Source organism: Glossina fuscipes, unplaced genomic scaffold (genome assembly GCF_014805625.2).
Source record: "Glossina fuscipes isolate IAEA_lab_2018 unplaced genomic scaffold, Yale_Gfus_2 2, whole genome shotgun sequence".
Lineage (NCBI taxonomy): Eukaryota > Metazoa > Arthropoda > Insecta > Diptera > Glossinidae > Glossina > Glossina fuscipes.
The window spans coordinates 30,761,535-30,781,206 of record NW_023998416.1 but is presented as its reverse complement, the minus strand read 5'-3'; the positions used below and the strand labels follow the sequence as shown (position 1 = coordinate 30,781,206).

The window sequence follows — 19,672 nt, the reverse complement described above, 5'->3', positions numbered from 1 at the left end:
GAGCAAAGATAAACGGTTATACTATTGAAATCGAGCAAAAACACAGCAGATCTATCTTCTTAAGTTGTGTGCTGCTAATGCTTTAACTAAAGAAATAATAAAAAAAAATTCGAAAAATCGTAAGCAGGCTTTTTTGTTTCACAAAGCGAGGAGCGGTTTGCTGACCGTTACCCATAGAATCTATGACAATTCAAAAAATTGAATCATGCTTCAAAAAGCACTCTTAACGAAAAACCCATTTTTCCAAAGAAACCTTTAAAAACCTGCTATTCTTGCATTGAGTAAGTAATTTTTTGAATCGTCCCTTATAAAAAAAATTCAAAATAATAAGTCGCTTAAGAACATGTAATTAGAGTGAAAACGAGGAAAAAAGGAAGACATTTGAAACCATAATTTACGCCAAATCGAATAAAGAGAATACTTTGCGATAATTAATATGCAAACACAACAATAAGAGAAATTTTAAGACGCAAGCCAGAAAAGTGGTGGCCATCTATTGATTACGAATAAGCAAAGAACTGAAAGACAAGGAATAATATACAATAAAGTTTTCAATTACATTATAAATAACGCGAACCCCCTCATACATCCTCGCTTTCTACGCGGCAAACATTAAAATTCTATTTGAACAGACAACGCGTCAAATATAATAATTACAAAGGACTTAAAATGGCGAAAATTATGATTTTAATTACAATTCGAACAAACGTAGCAAACTTTCTAAAGAAAATTGTAAAGCGAAAGTTAAACGAAGAAGTTTTTGGTAAATTGAGACAAACCCTGCGTTTACACGAACGTAGATGAACACGTTAAAATTTCAGGATAATCAAAAAAAGAAATTAAAATAAGTGAAAGGCGTTGTCTAACTGAATTTTTATAATTCTTGCATAGAAATTGTAGAATTTGCTGTAGCAACGACGCATAGTGGGGATGTAACAAAAAATTTTTAATGCAACAAAACAACGAATGCTTTGTGAGATGTGATGTGAACATGCTAAGGTATGGGATTTTTTTTTTTAGGACGAATTCAGAGACTGCAGTGGGCCACGACCCATCAATGACCTTTTCGAATAGGGCTTTATATGGGAAGTTGTCGAAAAAGTAGCCGAATCCGTACCATTGTCAATAGTGTTCGCCTTTGAGCCCTTGAGCAGACACACATCAGTGTATCAAAAAACTCAATTACATTACTTTGTGTACGCATTAATCTTGCCCGGCTTTCTTCAATGTTATTCGTAGTATAATCCACCGCCGTAGCTCCATTTTCCCAACGGGCAACCGGTCTTTTAAGACTTTCTACATAAGCGCTTGCTCAAGCAGATAATGAGTCGTTGGCTGAACACCTATTACCACGAAGGATAAATATGGGATGAATGCTGCGAAACGAGTACCACATTCCAATTTAGTAGTGCTCACTGTCCTGAACAGGTGTTGAAATGAGATGCCAAGCACCGTCCTGTTGAAGGAAAACTTTGTAAAGCATCTTACGTCCGTTTTTGCTTTAATGATCGACACAATTGCAACTGGTCTTGCTATTAGAGTTGCTCAACGATAGTGTCGTTGAAATGAAACTAACCATTACATTATGTCTAAGGTCAGCTCTCTACTGGGCTACCGCATAATCGAGTAGATAAGAATCGCGACTGCCTACACGATATTCGCTAATTCAAATCTCACTCCAGCTGGGTCGCAGTTTAGTAAGTGCTCAGTTGCTAAAGGCATAATACGAGGCTGTGGCCACTCTCTCTTTGTCTACTTCTTTCTGACCAGGCTTTGTCTCTGATTGATCATATGACGAACCAGAACTCCTTTCTTGTGAATAGGTGCCAAGCATATATTTGACTTCATTGTGCATTTTAATGATTCGCTTGACCTGCACAAAGGCTTTTTGCTTCGTGGATTATGCATCTCATCGTTCTGTGTCTCTTTTTCATAGGCAGTAACGTCTTAAGTGAACCTGGAAGAAACTTCGTTGAATACGTTTCACCGGAACAGCTTATACAATTTCGTAAAGCTTCAATTTAACACATTAGTACCTAGAGACGTTACAATTTATTAAACGCTTATAGACAAGTAATGCCTTAGTCTACAAAAACAGCGAGAGCTTGTTTATATATCACTACTTCTTTTATCTGCCAAACTCAGTTTTTCATTAATGGTCGGTGCACGCATTCATAAGGATTGAAACTTATTCAAATATTTGAAGCGAAATTCCTTTCAGGCAGAGTAACTATATAGGAGTTGGTGTTAATTTAAAGTCATTCCAATAATTCCAATTAGCGGATTGAAACGAAACTGCGCAACAAGCCACTTAAGCAGCAACAAAACCAAACTATTAAAAACGAAACCCAACCTTCGAGAAAAGCTGTTTCCTGCGCTTAGCCACAAATAGTAAATTGTGTTGTACTTTAATATATAACCAACTTAGTTACAGCCCGCTTTCAATGCAGCTATTTGTGAAGTTGAATGATGGCACCAGCATCGGGCCCAGTAAGCCATCGAAGCCGTAGAACTTCTCAACACCTTTTTGTCATTCGTCTAAAATATTTCGAATAATAATTCCTGTGTTCTTCACTATCTACCTTCAAAGTGCGATTGTTTTGTGTTAATCAAATGCATAAAAAAATTAATGACTTTACACATATCACAGCGAGATTCATGATTGCATCATCATAAATGTTTGCAAAATGCTATCAAGCAAAGCGTCAAAGAACAATACGAACTTACGCTTGTACGTGTTTTAAAACACAGCCACTATCGGGACATTTGTGTGAATGCCTGTGTTAGTCGTACGATAACTTGTTTTTATGACCAACATATTTCTTTCTTTCCGCCCTTTTTTTTTTTTGGTGTTGACCGATTGTCATCCGCATAAAATGCTAACTTGAGATAACTCGGATTTTTACTTTTATTTACACAATTACGGGTAAGTGAGCAAATAAAATAAATTTTCCGGTTTTATTTCTCGTATGTCATATACTACTACACAGTGCAGTGTTAGGTTGCTATTCATAGGTTTCTGAATAACTTCTTTTTTGTGTGTGTGTGTGTGTGTGTGTCCGTCTATGCATTAATGTTTTATTAGAATTGTCATAATTTTCGTAATGTTCGCAACATTTATTATATCCGTAGTAAGAGAGTGACCTTTTTGCTTTTTGCTTTGTAGTCTTCAGACCAGTTCGAAATTGTTTTTTCCTTTTTTTTTTTCTTTTCGGGCAGTCGTTTAGTCAGCTGGTTGATTATATATTTCTTAGTTTTATTTTTTGTCTGACATTTGTGTTGACATACACATAATTGCAATGATAATGGACGGAGTTGAGTTTGTACTTGATATCGTTAAATATAAATGAATGTAATTAAGAGGTAAAGAAGAAGAGCACAAGATATGAAGGATGCGCAAAAAGTTTAAAAGTTATTTGAAAACTTCTAAAAGACTTAAGAGGAAGGAAGAGCCTGCAGACTCTTTTTCACGATTGCCTGGAGAAGTGATGCGATGTGTCATTCTGGAAAATAGGATATATCTGAGCTAAACTCTAAAAGTATTAATATTTTTTGCTGTCATCGATTTTATATAATTTTTGGTTTGAAGCCCACATCACAACTCTCACAAGTTCTCTTACGGAACTTTGTTAAATTTTGTGAATCTACTTCCCTAAATCGTCTCCTCGGGGCCGATGACTATACCACCATTGTCTTTTATATTATGGCTGTTTGATTATACCTATTCCGACACTCGAAACACAAATGTGAGATGAAAACGAACCGCCACATTCCTTCGAAAGCTTAAGCCATTTGCTATTGGATCTTCGAATTCCTACTCCTTACAGATAGTTCTATCATATCATATCACCAGCCACTTTGGCCCTCATCCTAGAAAAGTCTATTTTTTACGGCATGTCGAGCTTTCTTAAAAAATAGTACTTACACAACTCATGGATATAATTTTTATTTAATTCCCAAATTTTTTGGTGTCTAGCAGTGATTACAGTAGGGAAGTGATATTGGGATTTTGAGGTCCTTAATGTAGCGCTGTAACTTGTTTATAATGCATGGAAGTTATATAGTTTCTACAGTTTCAAATGATTTTCTGTGGGAATGACTTCCTTGGTATGGATAATTGAAACAATTTAAATTAAATCTCGCTCAGATCTCCAAAAGATTGAACCGTTGCAGCGAACCTTAGTCTAAAAAATTGTGGATCTTTTTTTAAGGCAATTTTAACCAAGTATTATCTTATTTTATTATTGTCGAAAGAAAATCATTTAAATCAATTGTCAAGTCCGCATATCTATATGCCATCTAGGTAGAGGAACTATATTCTCTATATAGGAAAAGAGTAAGAGAGAAAGAGAGAGAGAAAAATAATAGTAAAATATTTTTCACTTTTTCAAAATTAAATTTGTTTTGTAAAATGCTATATGCGCCACTTGCTGCCTCCACAAATCAAATTAAAATAAATTGTAAATAAAAGCTTTATTAGCGACACTTACTTACGTTTAGAGAACATTATAATTTATTTTATTTTATAGAAAAGAAAAAAATCAAATATTGTTATATTATTTTCTAAAAAATGCCTTTTTTTCGTATTTTATTAAAATGCAATTTAGTGCACATTAGACTTTATACGCTCTATGAAAAGAGGTATATTAAGTCTTTCACGCATATATATATGCACAGTGTATATTCCAGATCGATTAGAATAGCGCATGAGATGCCACTTTATAGTCCCCCAAAGTCGAAAATAAAGTATTCTTCTTACTATTCCTGTTTTGTCCCCCAACTTAAGTAGTCTTGCGGATGGAGCCAGTTTCTCCCACTAAGAGCACCAAGCCGCCGGCACAATCAAATGTTCGGTACACGCCTGATGTCTGGTTCTGTAAGCGGATTTGCTTTCACAAAATACGTGACAGGGTGGGCTTGAAGATTATACGCAAACTGGTATCTGACGTTTCCATGCTTTCTTAGTGATGTCTGAGGCAGTTGTGTCTCTTGTGGAAGTGTAGGATGTTATTGTATGCCATGCTAGGGCCTTTAAAGCTGTAGTACATGCATCTATACTCTCTCCGTGCAAAACTACGTTAAATCGATCCATGGGTAAAATAAGTGAAATCTGAAATTGTAAAATGTCGCCAGTCATTTTCAATTATAATAAATATGTTTTTATTTTCAAAAAGTGTTTTGTTAACCACTAAACCAGGAAAGTGTTAGGTATCAAGAGATTCGATTTTAGCTAAATGCAAATTTTCATTCAGTTTTTTTTTTGTCATGTTGAGCAAATAAAACTGGTAACATATTGTTGTAATACCTATACATATGTAACATATTCAAATTGCGAAAGGTGAAAATATTTGAATGTAGATGGGAAGGTCGTTTATGCAGCTCGATAACCTGGAGAGATGTAAAGAATAAAAAAATATAGAAATTATTGCATATACAAAAACTATGCAAATAATTTTTTCTGTAACAGTCAGCCTTAATGTAGGCTGTGATTTACTTTTTTTTTTCATTTTTGCTGAACATGTTTTTTTTTCTCTTCTATTTTCACCATAAATAAGTTCCTTTAATACAATTTAAAAAATGTGTTTAAAAAATAAAAGCAATTTATATGCAAATGCGTTTGTAATTTTTGTCAATTGATGTTATAAATGTTTTTGTTGTTGTTGTTGTTTGTTATGCAAATCCATAATATTTAACTGTTAATATTCCAGCTTGAACCCTTTTTTCCTATATAATTTTTATTTTCTCATTTATACTTCAACAAGTTGTTGCAACAAAATTTTGAATATCAAAAGTCTTTTTGCTATGCTTGCGCTTTCGGTTAAGAGAAAACTCATTTAAATTCAAATTATTTTATTAAAACTGAAAATGTGTTCAAAAGAAAATTTGTAAAATTTCTAATTTCACTCATTTTCATATAATTTCCGTTGAAAATATATTTTTGGGAAAATTTCCCACACGAACGCATTGTACACATTGTATAAGTCCACATATGCGCATATTTTCAAATGACCCGCTTCTTCAACGTTTTCATACGGATATGTACATGCTAGTCTCATGCAAAAGATTTAAATTTGAAATGATAACATTTTTAAGACACCTTGTGAAAATTTAATGAGCTTCTTTTCAACTTTCTACAGTAAGTTCTTTTGTTTTATTATTATTATTATTATTATTATTAATCTCGGTGTTGTTCTCGTTGCTTGTTGTTCATTTGAATGTGCCCTTCGTCTGCTGTATGTAATATATATTTAATTCCCAGCATTTATTAATATAAACACTTATGAACATATATGTATGCATATACTCCCTTATATACCGTTTCCTCATTTCTTTTCCTGCTTCTTCTCTACCTCAAGTTACTTAAAACTCGTAAATAATTTACTTCCTCTATGTTTCCTTCGCAAGCGTGGGTAAATAAAAAAGGACTTAAAAGAGTTCTTTCCTCATTTAATCTTAATTAAAAACCGGTTTACGGTAAACCTTAAAAACTATGATACACAAACTTGTACACTTACGTATATCTTTTGCATGTAAACATGTATGTCTTTAAAGAAAACATTAGCTTCGCAGAATGTAGATCGTGCGCGGTTCGCGTAGCATCACATAGTAGCGTTTGCGCTCCCAACTTCTCTAACAGAGAATACAAATGTTAACGTCTAAAACGTCGAACAATACATATCTAAATTGGCGAAAAAATACAAAACAATCCAAAACAAAAAATAATTCTCTTTAAAAGTTCAAAAAACTGATTACCTTTTAAAATATAAACTAATCAAGGAATTCCATGTGAGGAGATTTCGATGTACAAGAAACTATAATGAAACTGAAACAATTGTACATACAGTACAATACAAAATGGTTAAGAAATTCATATGTAAGTGCAATGCAAGAAAACAAGAAGAAAGTGCAGCTCAAGCTATGGAAATGATTAATGATTGGTTCAGAAAGTTGGAAAGTGGTTTGCAAGATTTTCTGCAAAAAATTGCAGTCTTGAGCGCGATGAATTTCCTCGAGCGCCTTGAAAAGTGTTAGATGACAAAATTCAAAATTCATTAGGTGAAAATCCAGCCCAGAGTCAAGAACAGTGTGCTCTGCTGTTAGGAATAACTCAAAAAGCAATTTCAGCTCGATCACATTCAATTGGAGAGATACGGAAGGTAAGAAAATGATTTCGAAATTTAAACTACTTGTTATTACTCTCTTCCCTATTGCTAAATTCGCTCCAAAATATTCTTATCTTCTTTTAAATTTCACAAGGATGCGAGTTGCGACATTAGCTTGTCATCAGAAAACCGACCGTCTTGTTTCGCGGCTTGCTCTCGTCTCTCCCCTGACTCGCTCTCCTACTCGACCGGACCGGTCTGTCCATTAACACGGACAATTCGAAGTCAGCTGTTTTACGACTCCCGTCAAGGTTACCTTACCATATCCCAATTAGAAAACATCTGTTTCTGACCGGGGTTACATTATCTCCCGTCGTCCTTCTAGTACTGCACTTAATCCTAATCTCAATTCTTAACCTAACTAGGCCTAGCACTCCCCCCGTCAGAGACGAAGAATCTGTGAGGCCAAAACGAGGAACGACTTTGGCTCCTCACAATACGTGCTATAACATTTTATTTTGATAGTCGGAGCATGGTGCTCGATTCAAATTCATTGTGTTTAGCTTTAATATTTCTTTTATTCTTAACAGAAGATGGAAAAGATAAACCAAGATTATAATCTTTTGCGACACGAATAATATTTTGCAAATTTTTTTTTTTTGCTTCAATATCTGGTCGAATTATTTCTGACCGATATTCGCCGACAATTGTCTATGGTATTTTAATACATAAATTATACTTTTCATAGGAAAAATTAGAGGGCCACAATAAATTTGCACTCGCAGATTTACGTTGCGGTAGAAAAAATTCGATAACGATTTTCTTTAAGAAACAATTATCTCGTAAGATTTGAAAGAAAGCTCACCAGAAACCATTAATACAAAAAACGATATTATATTCGTAGTGGCACACGTCGACGAAATGGGAATTTTTTCTAAGATCAAAATAATAAATGTTTAATAATTATGTGAACACGATTTAAAGAAAAGCAGTTGAAACATAAGAGACGGAAAGAAAGATATTGTGTTGACATATTGCGAAAAAGAAAAACAAAAATAAAAGCTACACTCATCTTAGGTCGACCTGCGAACCCTTACTTTTTCGAAAGATGACTTAAAGTCAACATCGGTTATAGTTAGTGACGTAGAAGACTATTTACGAGTTTTAATTGTTTATCTTCTTTTTTGATTTGGAGGTAAGTTAAAGGCTCTTAAGCTTTGCGGGTATAATACAAGAGCGAAAGTTAACGGTATATGCATAAGTGGCAACCTTCGAGACAGCGTAGACCGGTCGGCCCTGAAGTATACGATGATCATAAGGCTGCAAACAATACGATTAAATTAATATAGTCGCTTACTGCAATAAAGAACATAAAAATTGGAAAGAAACTCCAGCCGGTCGTAAGGCGCGTAGCTGCGCTAAGAGCATTAACATATTCTTCCATTCACTGCACATAAACTAAAATAAAAAACAAAAAAAAAGGGAAACATTTATGTTCTAACATAACCGCACAATTGTCAACATCCGCAACAACGCATACCAGCATTAGCAGCAAATAAATGTTAAAAAATTATGAAAATCAGAAAAAAACCGAAAAGGAAAAATTTTGCTCCAAGGGATGAAATGACTTAAACCGTGTCTTCAGTTACCAAGTTTTGGGACAAAAAACAACAACAATAAAAAAAAAGGAAAATGCGTCATTCGGGTATAAATGCGCGACAACGTTCTCCTCCGCAACCAACCAATTGTTGTTGTTGTTTATTTAGTTGATTGTCTTTTAAATATATATATATGCATGTGCCTGTATTAGTGAGGAAAGTCATCTTTTGTTATTGTTTAAGTTGTCTTGTGTTTTTGTTTGTTTTTACAAGCATTGCCTTAGGGCAGGTGTGTATATCATTTTTAAAGCTGTTACCCCCACGTAACTTTTTGCTCTTTTCTCCCATCGCGGTTAGAAATTTTTGACATAGACACCAATTGAATGTCACTTCTGTGCCATTTTTGTCATCAACTTGAATTGGTTTTTAATGTTTCCGCTGAGATATCTTAAGAATAATTGTTTTGAGTTAGTTGTTGTTTTAATTTTTGTTTTTGCCTTTTTTGTAATAAGCAAGTTTTGAGTCAACGGGCGTTTCTTTTCAAAAATATGCCGTTAAAAGGTAGGGGTTCGTAGTTAAAAACACTTAAACATAACGTGGTCTACATTTAGGCAGAAAATATTTATGAAATAATAGCATTCTTATTTGCGTGATATTTGGATTTTTAGTTCAAAGTTCTCAAGGAGCTACGTACTGAAAACCGTTTAAACAAATGTAGCCTACAACTAGGATGGAAATATTTGTAAAAAAATTGCTTACTTACTGGCGCGATATTTGAATTGTTGATCTATAGGGTTAAAGTAAACAAGTGCCCTCTCTTCGGAGACAAAGTAAAGTAAGCACTTTTAGAAAAGGGCACTTCGTAATCTTTTTAGTTCTCTATGAAACGTGGCTTTTACACGGTTTGTCTGATTTTTCTTTTTCTAATGCCCAATCCCAATCAAGGGATGTCCCTTATAAGCATAACACGGTGAGGAGAAGGAGGAAAAAGTAGGTAGTGGAAAGTTAGCTACGACCAAACTGAGGTCAATCCCGCGAACAACGACTTGATAGTCACAATCCCTATCTATTTGACTATGCGTCAACTCTAGGGAGAAAAAACCTTTTTCGCTGAAAACAATGGAAAACCCTACAGAGGCATTCTCGCAAAGGGTGAATTAAAATTTTTAGATTACAAACAGCCTCAACACCTATCGCATATATGTTGTTTTGTTTTTTATGTAGCAATTGATACGCAAAAGCTTTATATGGCCTGCAGGAAATGACATCAGAGGACAAATATTGAATTATTGGTTCACCTCTACAACTGCTTTATAATTTTAATACGATATTTTTTTTAATGTAATACCGTAGCCCCTTCTATAAAGAACGCTAATAAGAGGCGGAAATTATTTATAAAATCACAAAGTACTTTTTCTCGAAACCTATTTGTGATATGGAAGACAAACTATTTGCCTATAATTGTATGCCTAGCCTTTGACATAATATACCGAGAAGTGATGTTCATTGTCTCTCTTCTGTTCTTTTAAAAGAAAAACGTATTTATCCTCATTAACTTCTCTTCATCATCATTTCGCTTAAAATGCGCAATAATATCGTGTCACTGATAACTAATAAAGTGTTAATAATGATATGTGAACTGAGTGCGTGTGCTGTGGCATCGTTTTTTTTTTTTTTTTTGTTTATCATTTTTCTTCTAAGCTATTATTGGATTAACCTCATGTTGAGTTTTCTATAGCTTCCACACGTTATCTCTGCAGAAGTGGAAAACGCACGCATTCGAATATTGATATGATATACGTACGTATGTATTTGAAATAACATATGGAAATTGGAATACTTACCCCTGCCTATCAATAAGCGATATTTTCGGCTTATTTGATGCCAGTTTTAGGTATGTTAATAACAAAGTTAAATATATTTCGTTTATTTTTCCGCTCCATAGCCACAAAATTATTTTCCCTTTAAAAGGTTTGATTTTTTTCTTCTTTTTTTTTTTCATTTCATTTTAGCCCGACATTCATATGTGAGGGAGCGATAAAAAATCGGCATATGAATATCAACTGAAATGAAAAATTTACGGTTCGCTTTTTTATATTTTATTTGTTTTCTTTTTTTTTTTTTTTTGCTCTTTGAAATATGAAAAGGAATCATATTCAAACATAGACTGGCAAACACAATGGGGTGATAGATTCAAGAGCAGTAAATAATCGAGGCCGGGGGATGAAAAAATATTACCGAATTATTGTATCAAAAGCATATTTCCATTCTAGTAGAACGAATTTTATGCTTTTTCAATAAACATTAAACGTTTTCTTGATTTTAATTTTTTTTTTTTTTTTTTTTTTTTTTTATGTTGCATTCAATAAATGTGTACCAATTTGAAGCATTTGTTGTTGCGTTTATATATTTGAATTGTTTGCATACCTGCATTGAAAACTTAACGCCAAATACATGGAACAGGCGGTAGAACGATTACGATGCTCGATTTCTTTTATTTAAAAAGCTATTTTATATCGCGAATGAAAAACTTAGGCGTTTTAAAAATCGCTTCAATTGTATTTTTTCTTCTTTTTTCTTTTTTTGTTGATATTTTTCGTGAAACGCGCCTAAACGTAACATATCCGTTAGCATTATTATGGTATTTTATAAATACATTCACTCAGGCATGCAATATTTTGTATTTATTTTGCCTAACCTAAGGCGTTTCGGTTAATGCTTATTGCTTTACTTTTGGTGCTCTTGTTGTTTTCGTAATGTTTTTCCAAAAGGAAATTGTTTACGCAAACAAACTCTACCGTCTGTCCCTCCACCCCAACACTGTAAAGTGTATTATAAAGCATTTCTATATCCACATAATCATCGTCCTTCCTTTGTTGCCTTTAAATTGCCGAAGCTTAGAAAAAAAAAACAAAAAAAACAAAAAAAATCAATGAGTTGGAAATTTTTTTGTTTGTTTGTTCATTTCTTTTTATCAAATACTTCGTTTTGTTCATTTCACTTCGTTGTTCATTTTTTTATTCCTAAAAAATATATTTTTACGCGCACATACGACAAGATTACGGTTTCAGAATAAAATTTTAATTTACCATGAAATTAAAAGAATTTTAAAAATTGTACACAAAATAAATATTCATCTGTTGGTGGTTCGCTGAATGCCTTTTAAGAAGAAGAAGACGAAAATATTAAAACAAATAAGGCTTTTTTTATGACATAATTTTTTCAAATGATTGCATTCTTGTGCCTTTGCAAGACCAGAGGAGCAAATAAAGCCGGAGTCGTCCAGATAGCACCCTAAGCCCTTATCAAATATGGGAACGTGATCACATATCACATTTTGAGTATAGAAGTAATATAATTGCTTAAATGTCTCTAGCGTTATAGAAGAAAAAAAATCGAAGAGTTCTAAATGTAAAAAAAATTAGTCGCGCGCGTTGGAATCCATATCTAATCGATTCTTTTGAAATCTAAAGCTTTGCGGTAAATTCAAGATTTTATTTCTCAATTCATTATATTATTATCCATTATTATCAAGCACGGTTTGCCAAATCCTTCTTGTAAATCTTCAATCCCCCTCAAGGTGTTTTGATTGTAAGATAATTAAGTATAGGAGATAAGAATCATACTGCTGTTTGACTTCAGAAATTCATTGCTTGAAAGGCGTTATCTTATCATTTAAGAATTCATTTTTGCTCTCCGGTAATGATTCTATTCAGCAGCCGATTTCTACAAACCTGGATATCAATGAAGTGCAAAATGATTGACGAATATTTTTGTTCTTCTCCCTCCCATATTATTTGCCTCTATACCTTTCCAATTTCAGATATAGATGTCTTTGCATAGTTCACCATGTAGACCCACAGTTTCTCAATAGTTCTTGTATACTTAAATTTAGATCAGCATCGTCTAGAGATTTTAGAATGTCGTTGGCATATTTAACCGGTCGACCTTTTCGAGGCTTGCCGCAGAGATCATAACCACCAACAGCACACTTTCTTTCATCAAATTATCTTAAACATTGCGGTCTGTAGGGTAAGCATAAGACAACAAAATTGACGAACGGACAAACAAAACTGAGTCGTTCGACAGAATAAAAGGTGGGTCTATCTAAAGTCCAATCCAAACCACTTTCAATAGGAACCGAGTCTGAATAAAAGGCAAGTCTCACAACTACGGATCTGAACCCGAAAAACTCCAACTTTTCCACTATCAAGTTTGTGATTTACTCTGTCGAACGCTTTGGAAGAATCCTTAATAAAACGCACATCAAGTAAGCTATTGCGATCCAAAGAAAAGGGGATATAGTGGATGGCCAAAGCAATGTTTTAAACATTAGTAAAAATTTGAATTATTTGAACCAACCATTGGCCAATAACCATAATTGCAATCACTGAAGATGGCTAAAAGAAAAAAGAAGCAAACAGCAGCTCAACAATCCAAACAACCAGCTCTAACATTTCATTGTATATGTTGCGAAGAATATTTTATAAATCCTTTACTTATGTATGAGACCTGCCTGAAGCAGATAAAGAAATCCTACAGGCGATATTAAATGCTTCCTGGATATTATTAGAAGGACGCTTTTCGCTTCTTCCAACTCCATTGCATTTCTTTTTAAAATACTGTGTTTAATACCCTGCGCGTGTTCGGTAGGACGATTGTTCAATGTTCGTTGTCTATTATTATTATATTATATAAATAAATTATAATAATAAATTTATTATATAAATAAATAAGGTAAAATAAAGAAGATCTTGATTATAATTTATGCAAGTGTGGTTAATGCGATTTGTAGTTAGTAGTCATTTGTGGATGGTTTTTTGATCATAACTTATGCAAGCGTGGTTAGTAGTCATTTGTGGGTGGTATTAGTGTGGTTAGCAGTTATATGTAGCTGGTAGATGGCTAAAATACATTTAGTACAAAATACGCCGCCCTCGTGTTTAAATTTGTTGAATCTGGCAGCTTTATGCGGTTGTGCATAAATACGTTTTGATTATTTAATCTCAGACACATACCCAGGAAAAGTGGAATGTATAGAATGGAACATAATCTATAATTGCAACCCAAAAAGTATGCAAAGAGAAGTAAACAATCTATATTCGAATTCTGGCAAATTAAAGGAGAAGTGAACAATCTATCTAATGGAAATGAAGTAAATGTTTGTTTGTCGGGCAGTCTCAATACGGCCCATGTGGCGCTGAGATGCACTAATATGTATATAAACATAATACTATCTCAAAATAATAACAAATGACAAAAAAAGGGGAAAAAATGAATTACTCCTACGTTACATTATCCTAACCCTGGGCCTGGGTCTAGAGTAAAGATTATCGCCATTAAATTATATTAATTAACAATTTTTTCACATTATATGCACGCTTCGTAAGTGTTTTGGTTGAAATTGGACGTAATATTGTATAACTTTCTTTATCAATTCTTCCAGTCACTTTCTACCAAAAAATTGAGGACTTGTGTTGTCAAGTTTATTGATGTTAGTCTAGTTCTATAGTTGTCTTGCGTGTTGCTACGGAAATTCCTATCGGAAAGTTTACTACGATTTGGTGTAATCAAATATCCGAATTGGATTTTTTTTTTCTGCCCCTCTCATCGTCTGAAAGCAGTCTGGCAATCTTGACTGCCCCATGAAGACCTCAAATATGAAAATTATGAAATTGTAACCATAAACTAATTAAAAAAAAAAAAAAACAAAAATTCCTGGAATTATACTCTTTTCTTTCTTTTCCATTGACCTCATAAGTACAAGATAAGAGGCTTGCTATTTCGTAGACACGTGTTGTAGAAGTAGAGGCGTAAAAGGCTTAAATATGCAATTATTATTAAGTAAACTCAAACAATGATTATTAATTTTTATTATGATCTCTTTTTTACTTTTTCTTTACATTATAGTAACGTACATTATTATATTTACGTCAATTTCCTACGCACTTTACATGCCACAAGATGACGTTGTAGAATTAAATTCCACCAATTTTGAAATTGTCCTTAAGGATCCAAATGTATGGATTGTTGAATTTTATGCTCCGTGGTGCGGACAATGCTTAAAATTTATGCCAAAATATCGAACACTCGCCAAAAACCTAAGGGGTTTAATTAGAGTAGGCGCCATTAACGGTGATCTGTATCCGGAACTAATCAAACAGTATAACGTAAAAGCGTACCCTACAATTAAAATTTTCGGCATTTACAAGAATTCTCCGCTTGATTTCAAAGATAAACGTACTGTTGCTAATTTGCAGCGAGCAGCGCTAATAGAGTTAAAAAAGTTAATTTTGTTCGGAGGTATTAATACCGGTATACAAAAAACGAGCCATGCTGGAAGACGAGAAAAGTTTTTATGAATAAAAAAATTATATTTAATAAAACCCTTTTACATATTATTGGCCTTGAAATTTTTCAAAAGTACATCAAAGGATTGCTGGCGAGATTTTTTGAAAAGTTATTTTTCGTTACCATCAACGGTGTTCTAAACTCAAATTGTATCATAAAAAACTTTAAAAGCTTGCAACAATTTTTTGTGTCACCATAAAACGCGAAGTAAGCAATATGTTCGACTACATGCAAATGCAAATAATCAATTTTATTTTGATTACCGGTCAAGCAAAACAGCAACGCTTATTAGCATCACTTATTGTTTCAAAGGTAAGATTAAAGCGTTCTATACAATAAACATTTTTTTCTATACTCGAAAAAAGAAATATTTAAACTCTTGGCAACCCTAAGTTAATCATCCACCAATCAGCAAACGATACGTAAAGAATTGTGAAGAGTAAGGGGAATTTAACAGTAAAGAGTGGACCCGATAAAAACAAGATAAACATTTTCCTATATGAATAGCGAATAAAAGGATTAAATATCTTCTTAATCAACTTTGAAATAGGCAAATTAAATTATTTTTGATATTTAAGGCAAGGCAAAGCATACAGAACAAGCACGAAACCTCTTAAGTAAAGTGTCGACGTCAACTCCATTTTAAGCAAACCGGCAGTTTCTGTTATTTGTGGAATTAACTGAAATTGAGCAAAATTAAAGAATACAGAAGATCGGTAAAATCAAAAAATGCTGTTATTTAGAGGTATGTTTTGTGCTTTATCTACTTACGATTGCTTTGACTGCCAATGCGAACTTTCGCGTTGTTTGTAGATTTTTTCGCATGGACGATTATTATGCCGTTCGCGTGGGCTTTTTATTCAAGCAACGATGCCATCACAGACTTGAATCCTACCAATTTCGATAGGTTAGTTACACAAGATGAAGCTATATGGGTGGTAGAGTTTTACGCGCCTTGGTGTGGCCATTGTCAAAGCTTAGTGCCCGAATATAAAAAAGTAGCCAAAGCACTCAAAGGCATAATCAAGGTAGGTTCCGTCAATGCCGATGAGCATAAATCTTTAGGAAGTCAATACGGTGTTAAGGGCTTTCCCACCATAAAAATATTCGGTAGCAATAAACGCTCCCCAATAGATTTCAATGGTCAACGTACTGCTAAAGCAATTGCAGATGCGGCTTTAGCAGAGGCTAAAAAGAAAATTCAGTCTGTTCTTGGTGGTGGCACCAGCAGCGGCGATTCTTCCAGTAGTGACGATGTTATCGAGCTTACGGATGAAAATTTCGATAAATTGGTCTTGCAGTCAGAAGACGACTGGATGGTCGAATTCTTTGCGCCATGGTGTGGACACTGTAAGAACTTAGCCCCTGAATGGGCTAAAGCAGCCAAAGAACTTAAAGGGAAAGTAAAACTGGGTGCTTTGGACGCCACCGTTCATCAAGGTAAAGCTTCTGAATATGAAGTCAGAGGCTATCCCACTATAAAATACTTCCCGGCTGGCAAAAAACGTAGTAGCAGCGCTCAAAATTATGATGGTGGTCGCGTTGCCTCGGATATTGTGACTTGGGCTTTGGATAAACATGTTGCCAATGCTGCTCCCCCAGAGCTGATAGAAGTTATTGATCAATCTTCCTTTGATGGTGCCTGTGAAGGCAAACCTCTCTGCGTTATATCTGTGCTGCCACACATTCTAGACTGCGACGCAAAGTGCCGTAATAAGTTTTTGCAAACTTTACGAGATTTGGGGGAAAATTACAAACAGAAGATGTGGGGTTGGGCATGGTCAGAAGCTGTTGCACAACAAGACCTTGAAACGTCTTTGGAGATAGGCGGTTTCGGCTATCCTGCAATGGCTGTTGTTAATTTAAAAAAGATGAAATTTTCCGTTTTGAAGGGATCATTCTCTAAAGAGGGAATTAATGAGTTCTTGCGGGATATTTCTTATGGCCGCGGTCAAACTGCTCCAATACGCGGAGCGAAGAAACCAACAATTAACACTGTAACACCATGGGACGGTAAAGACGGACAATTGCTAACTGAGGAAGACATTGATTTGTCCGACGTTGATTTGGACGATATCACTAAGGACGAATTGTAATTATTTTAATGGCATAACATCTATCATGCTCATTAGCTTTCAATGCCTACCATATGAGCATGATGAGAGGAGAAATTTTGCATTTGAGAATTAAGGGAATTCCAATTACTTGTGTTTATAGATTATGCATACCTCAAAAAAAAATTTTTTTTTCACCTTTTTTTCTTATAGTTTCTTATAACCCTACATCCAACTGTAATCTAGAGTTTTATAACCAATTTTTATAAATATTAATTTTCTAATATTTGGTTCTTAAAAAATTTTTTATGAAACTAAAAATTTTACAAAAAAAAAAAAAAATTATTTTCTTTCGCTGGAAAGTTATAAAAATTTCGAGACAGTTGGGGGGCTATTGCATATTCCTTCACATTATCAATTCGCCAATGAAGGAAAGGGAAGCAGGCAAGGATGTATCACTTCTCAATTTTGATCTGTGGAAAAAGGTATAGCAGCATTGCTTGCTTTTTTTTTTTTTGATTTTTCTTTCATTTGCCATTAGATGTTAGACTTTTAAATTTTACATGGTTACGCATGCACGCATCGTGCACTCGGAGGTCAAAATATGGTATGATATAGGTGTTTCCATATAACTGAACGCAACTCGTCAGTTTTTAAAGTTTTTGCTTCGTTCGCTTTCTTAGTTAGCTGGTAGCCGCGAATGAACGCTCACTTAGTTTACCAAACCATTCGAGAAGTGAAAAAAAAATTATTGTGGAAATTATGATAACCATTGGTCACTTTTATTAGATTTTCTAAAATGTCAAAAATGCACCTTTCACAAAATGACCTGTTCCTTGTAACAACAACGTGATTTTCGTAAGAATATTTTCAAGCTATTCAAATTAAATTCAAATTTAAAAAAATCGTATTCATAAAAAATTTAAAAAACAATATAATAAAACTTGAAGAATAACAAATTAGGGATAAATCGACTTCGTTCCCCTTTCTTCCTTTGTTGTTTTTGTAGCATATGGTGAGTGTGTTTTTATTTCTTCGTTTACATCAGAAACCATATGATTACTTGTGAAAGCAACCCAGGAAATAAAATTTTATTCTCCGAAATCTCAAAAAGCCATTCGAGAGTTAGAATAAGAAATGCACAACAAGGAAAATTTGATTTTGAGGAATAGAGTTGGCAAACAACATTTCACGCCAAAAATGCCCGAATCTTCATGGGGACTTTCGCCGGCGGCTTTGCATATTAGCATAGAGTTTTACGTAGGTTCTGCAAATAGCTACTGCTTTGTTTAACTTGGTAATAAAAAAAAAATGATGACGGTCTACTTTTAGGCTATCTTGTAAAATTAAATAAGTTTAGTTCGCGTATTTTCCAAACACTTTTGCATGTATTGTGCCGCTTTGAGAATAAGCGTATACAATTATCAAGAACTAAAAATAAAGAACTAAACATCTAATATTTTTACATAAAATGTTTAACTCATTCTATATGTAATCTTGTTAGAAGAAAAATTAGGAAAATAAATTTCTTAATTGCCAAAGAACAATGTTTATTTAAAAACTAAATTAATAGTCACCGTAACCGTCATTTGTTATTAATTTATAAATACTTAAAAGTATAGCGCGCAACCAAAAAGTATAGCGCGCAACCAAAAAAGTATAGCGTGCAACCAAAAAAGTATAGCGATCCATCATAAAACGTCAATCAAAATGAACTCGTAGGACAGAAGTATTGATAATTCTTTCAGGTTTATATATCAACTAACTTTTCACGAATTGTTTCAACGAATACTAACGATAAAACCCTGAGAAAGACTCGTTCAAGTGAAACAGCAATGTCGACGCCATTCAAAATTGTTGCAGTTGAACATCGAAAAATAAAGACAACCATTTACTTTTATCTCAATAAAACATAAGGGAGAACAATACATTTTTCCTACACTAGAAAGTTGTCCAATTTTTTTAACAAGTTTGGTAAACTTGTTTTTTTCTTGCAGATTGTCTCAGAGCAAACATTTCTTTTTATGAACTCTTGGCGTAAATATTGGCAAAATCTATGTTTATTTGTAAACAATGTGAATAATGTAGACAAATGTCAACAAATAAAAATGTGCGCAAAATGCAACTACAACATTATTGGAGGAGATGGTGACTCTGTCGAATGAAAGTAAGGCAACAATAATTAATGTTATACTAATCAGAGTTTATTTATTCTTTTTGGTAGACTTTTATATACAATTCGTATGAGTTCCTCTAATGTGCTTTTTATTCTCTTTAAATAGAATGTAATTATGGCATCGTTTGTTGCTACAACTTTGTGGTGTGTTCTGCATATCTAAGTAAACGCCTTTGTAGCTCATTCTCGAGTTGATGTTGCCTTATTTATAAGGCACGTATCTGTTATTATGGGTACGGACTATGGAGCCTACAATTTTGGCTCGGCTGCAGTTATTAATGATATCTGTGCAGCTTTGCTTCATCAGTGCGCCGCTCATGCTGCGAGAAAGCTATTTTTCTAAAAACTTCATAAGTTCGTTTTTTAATTAATTATTGCTTGATTCGAGGA

The 19,672-nt window shown here is 33.8% G+C and overlaps 1 protein-coding gene across 1 annotated transcript; it reads left to right on the top strand.

The window, feature by feature from the left end:
- Positions 1-15,478: 15,478 nt before the first annotated feature.
- LOC119633287 (protein disulfide-isomerase A6 homolog) lies at positions 15,479-17,395 on the top strand. Its single transcript, XM_038026769.1, has 2 exons — positions 15,479-15,797; positions 15,866-17,395. The coding sequence occupies exons 1-2, from the start codon at positions 15,782-15,784 to the stop codon at positions 17,146-17,148; spliced, it is 1,299 nt and encodes a 432-aa protein (XP_037882697.1). The 5' UTR covers positions 15,479-15,781; the 3' UTR covers positions 17,149-17,395.
- The last annotated feature ends 2,277 nt before the right edge of the window (positions 17,396-19,672 follow it).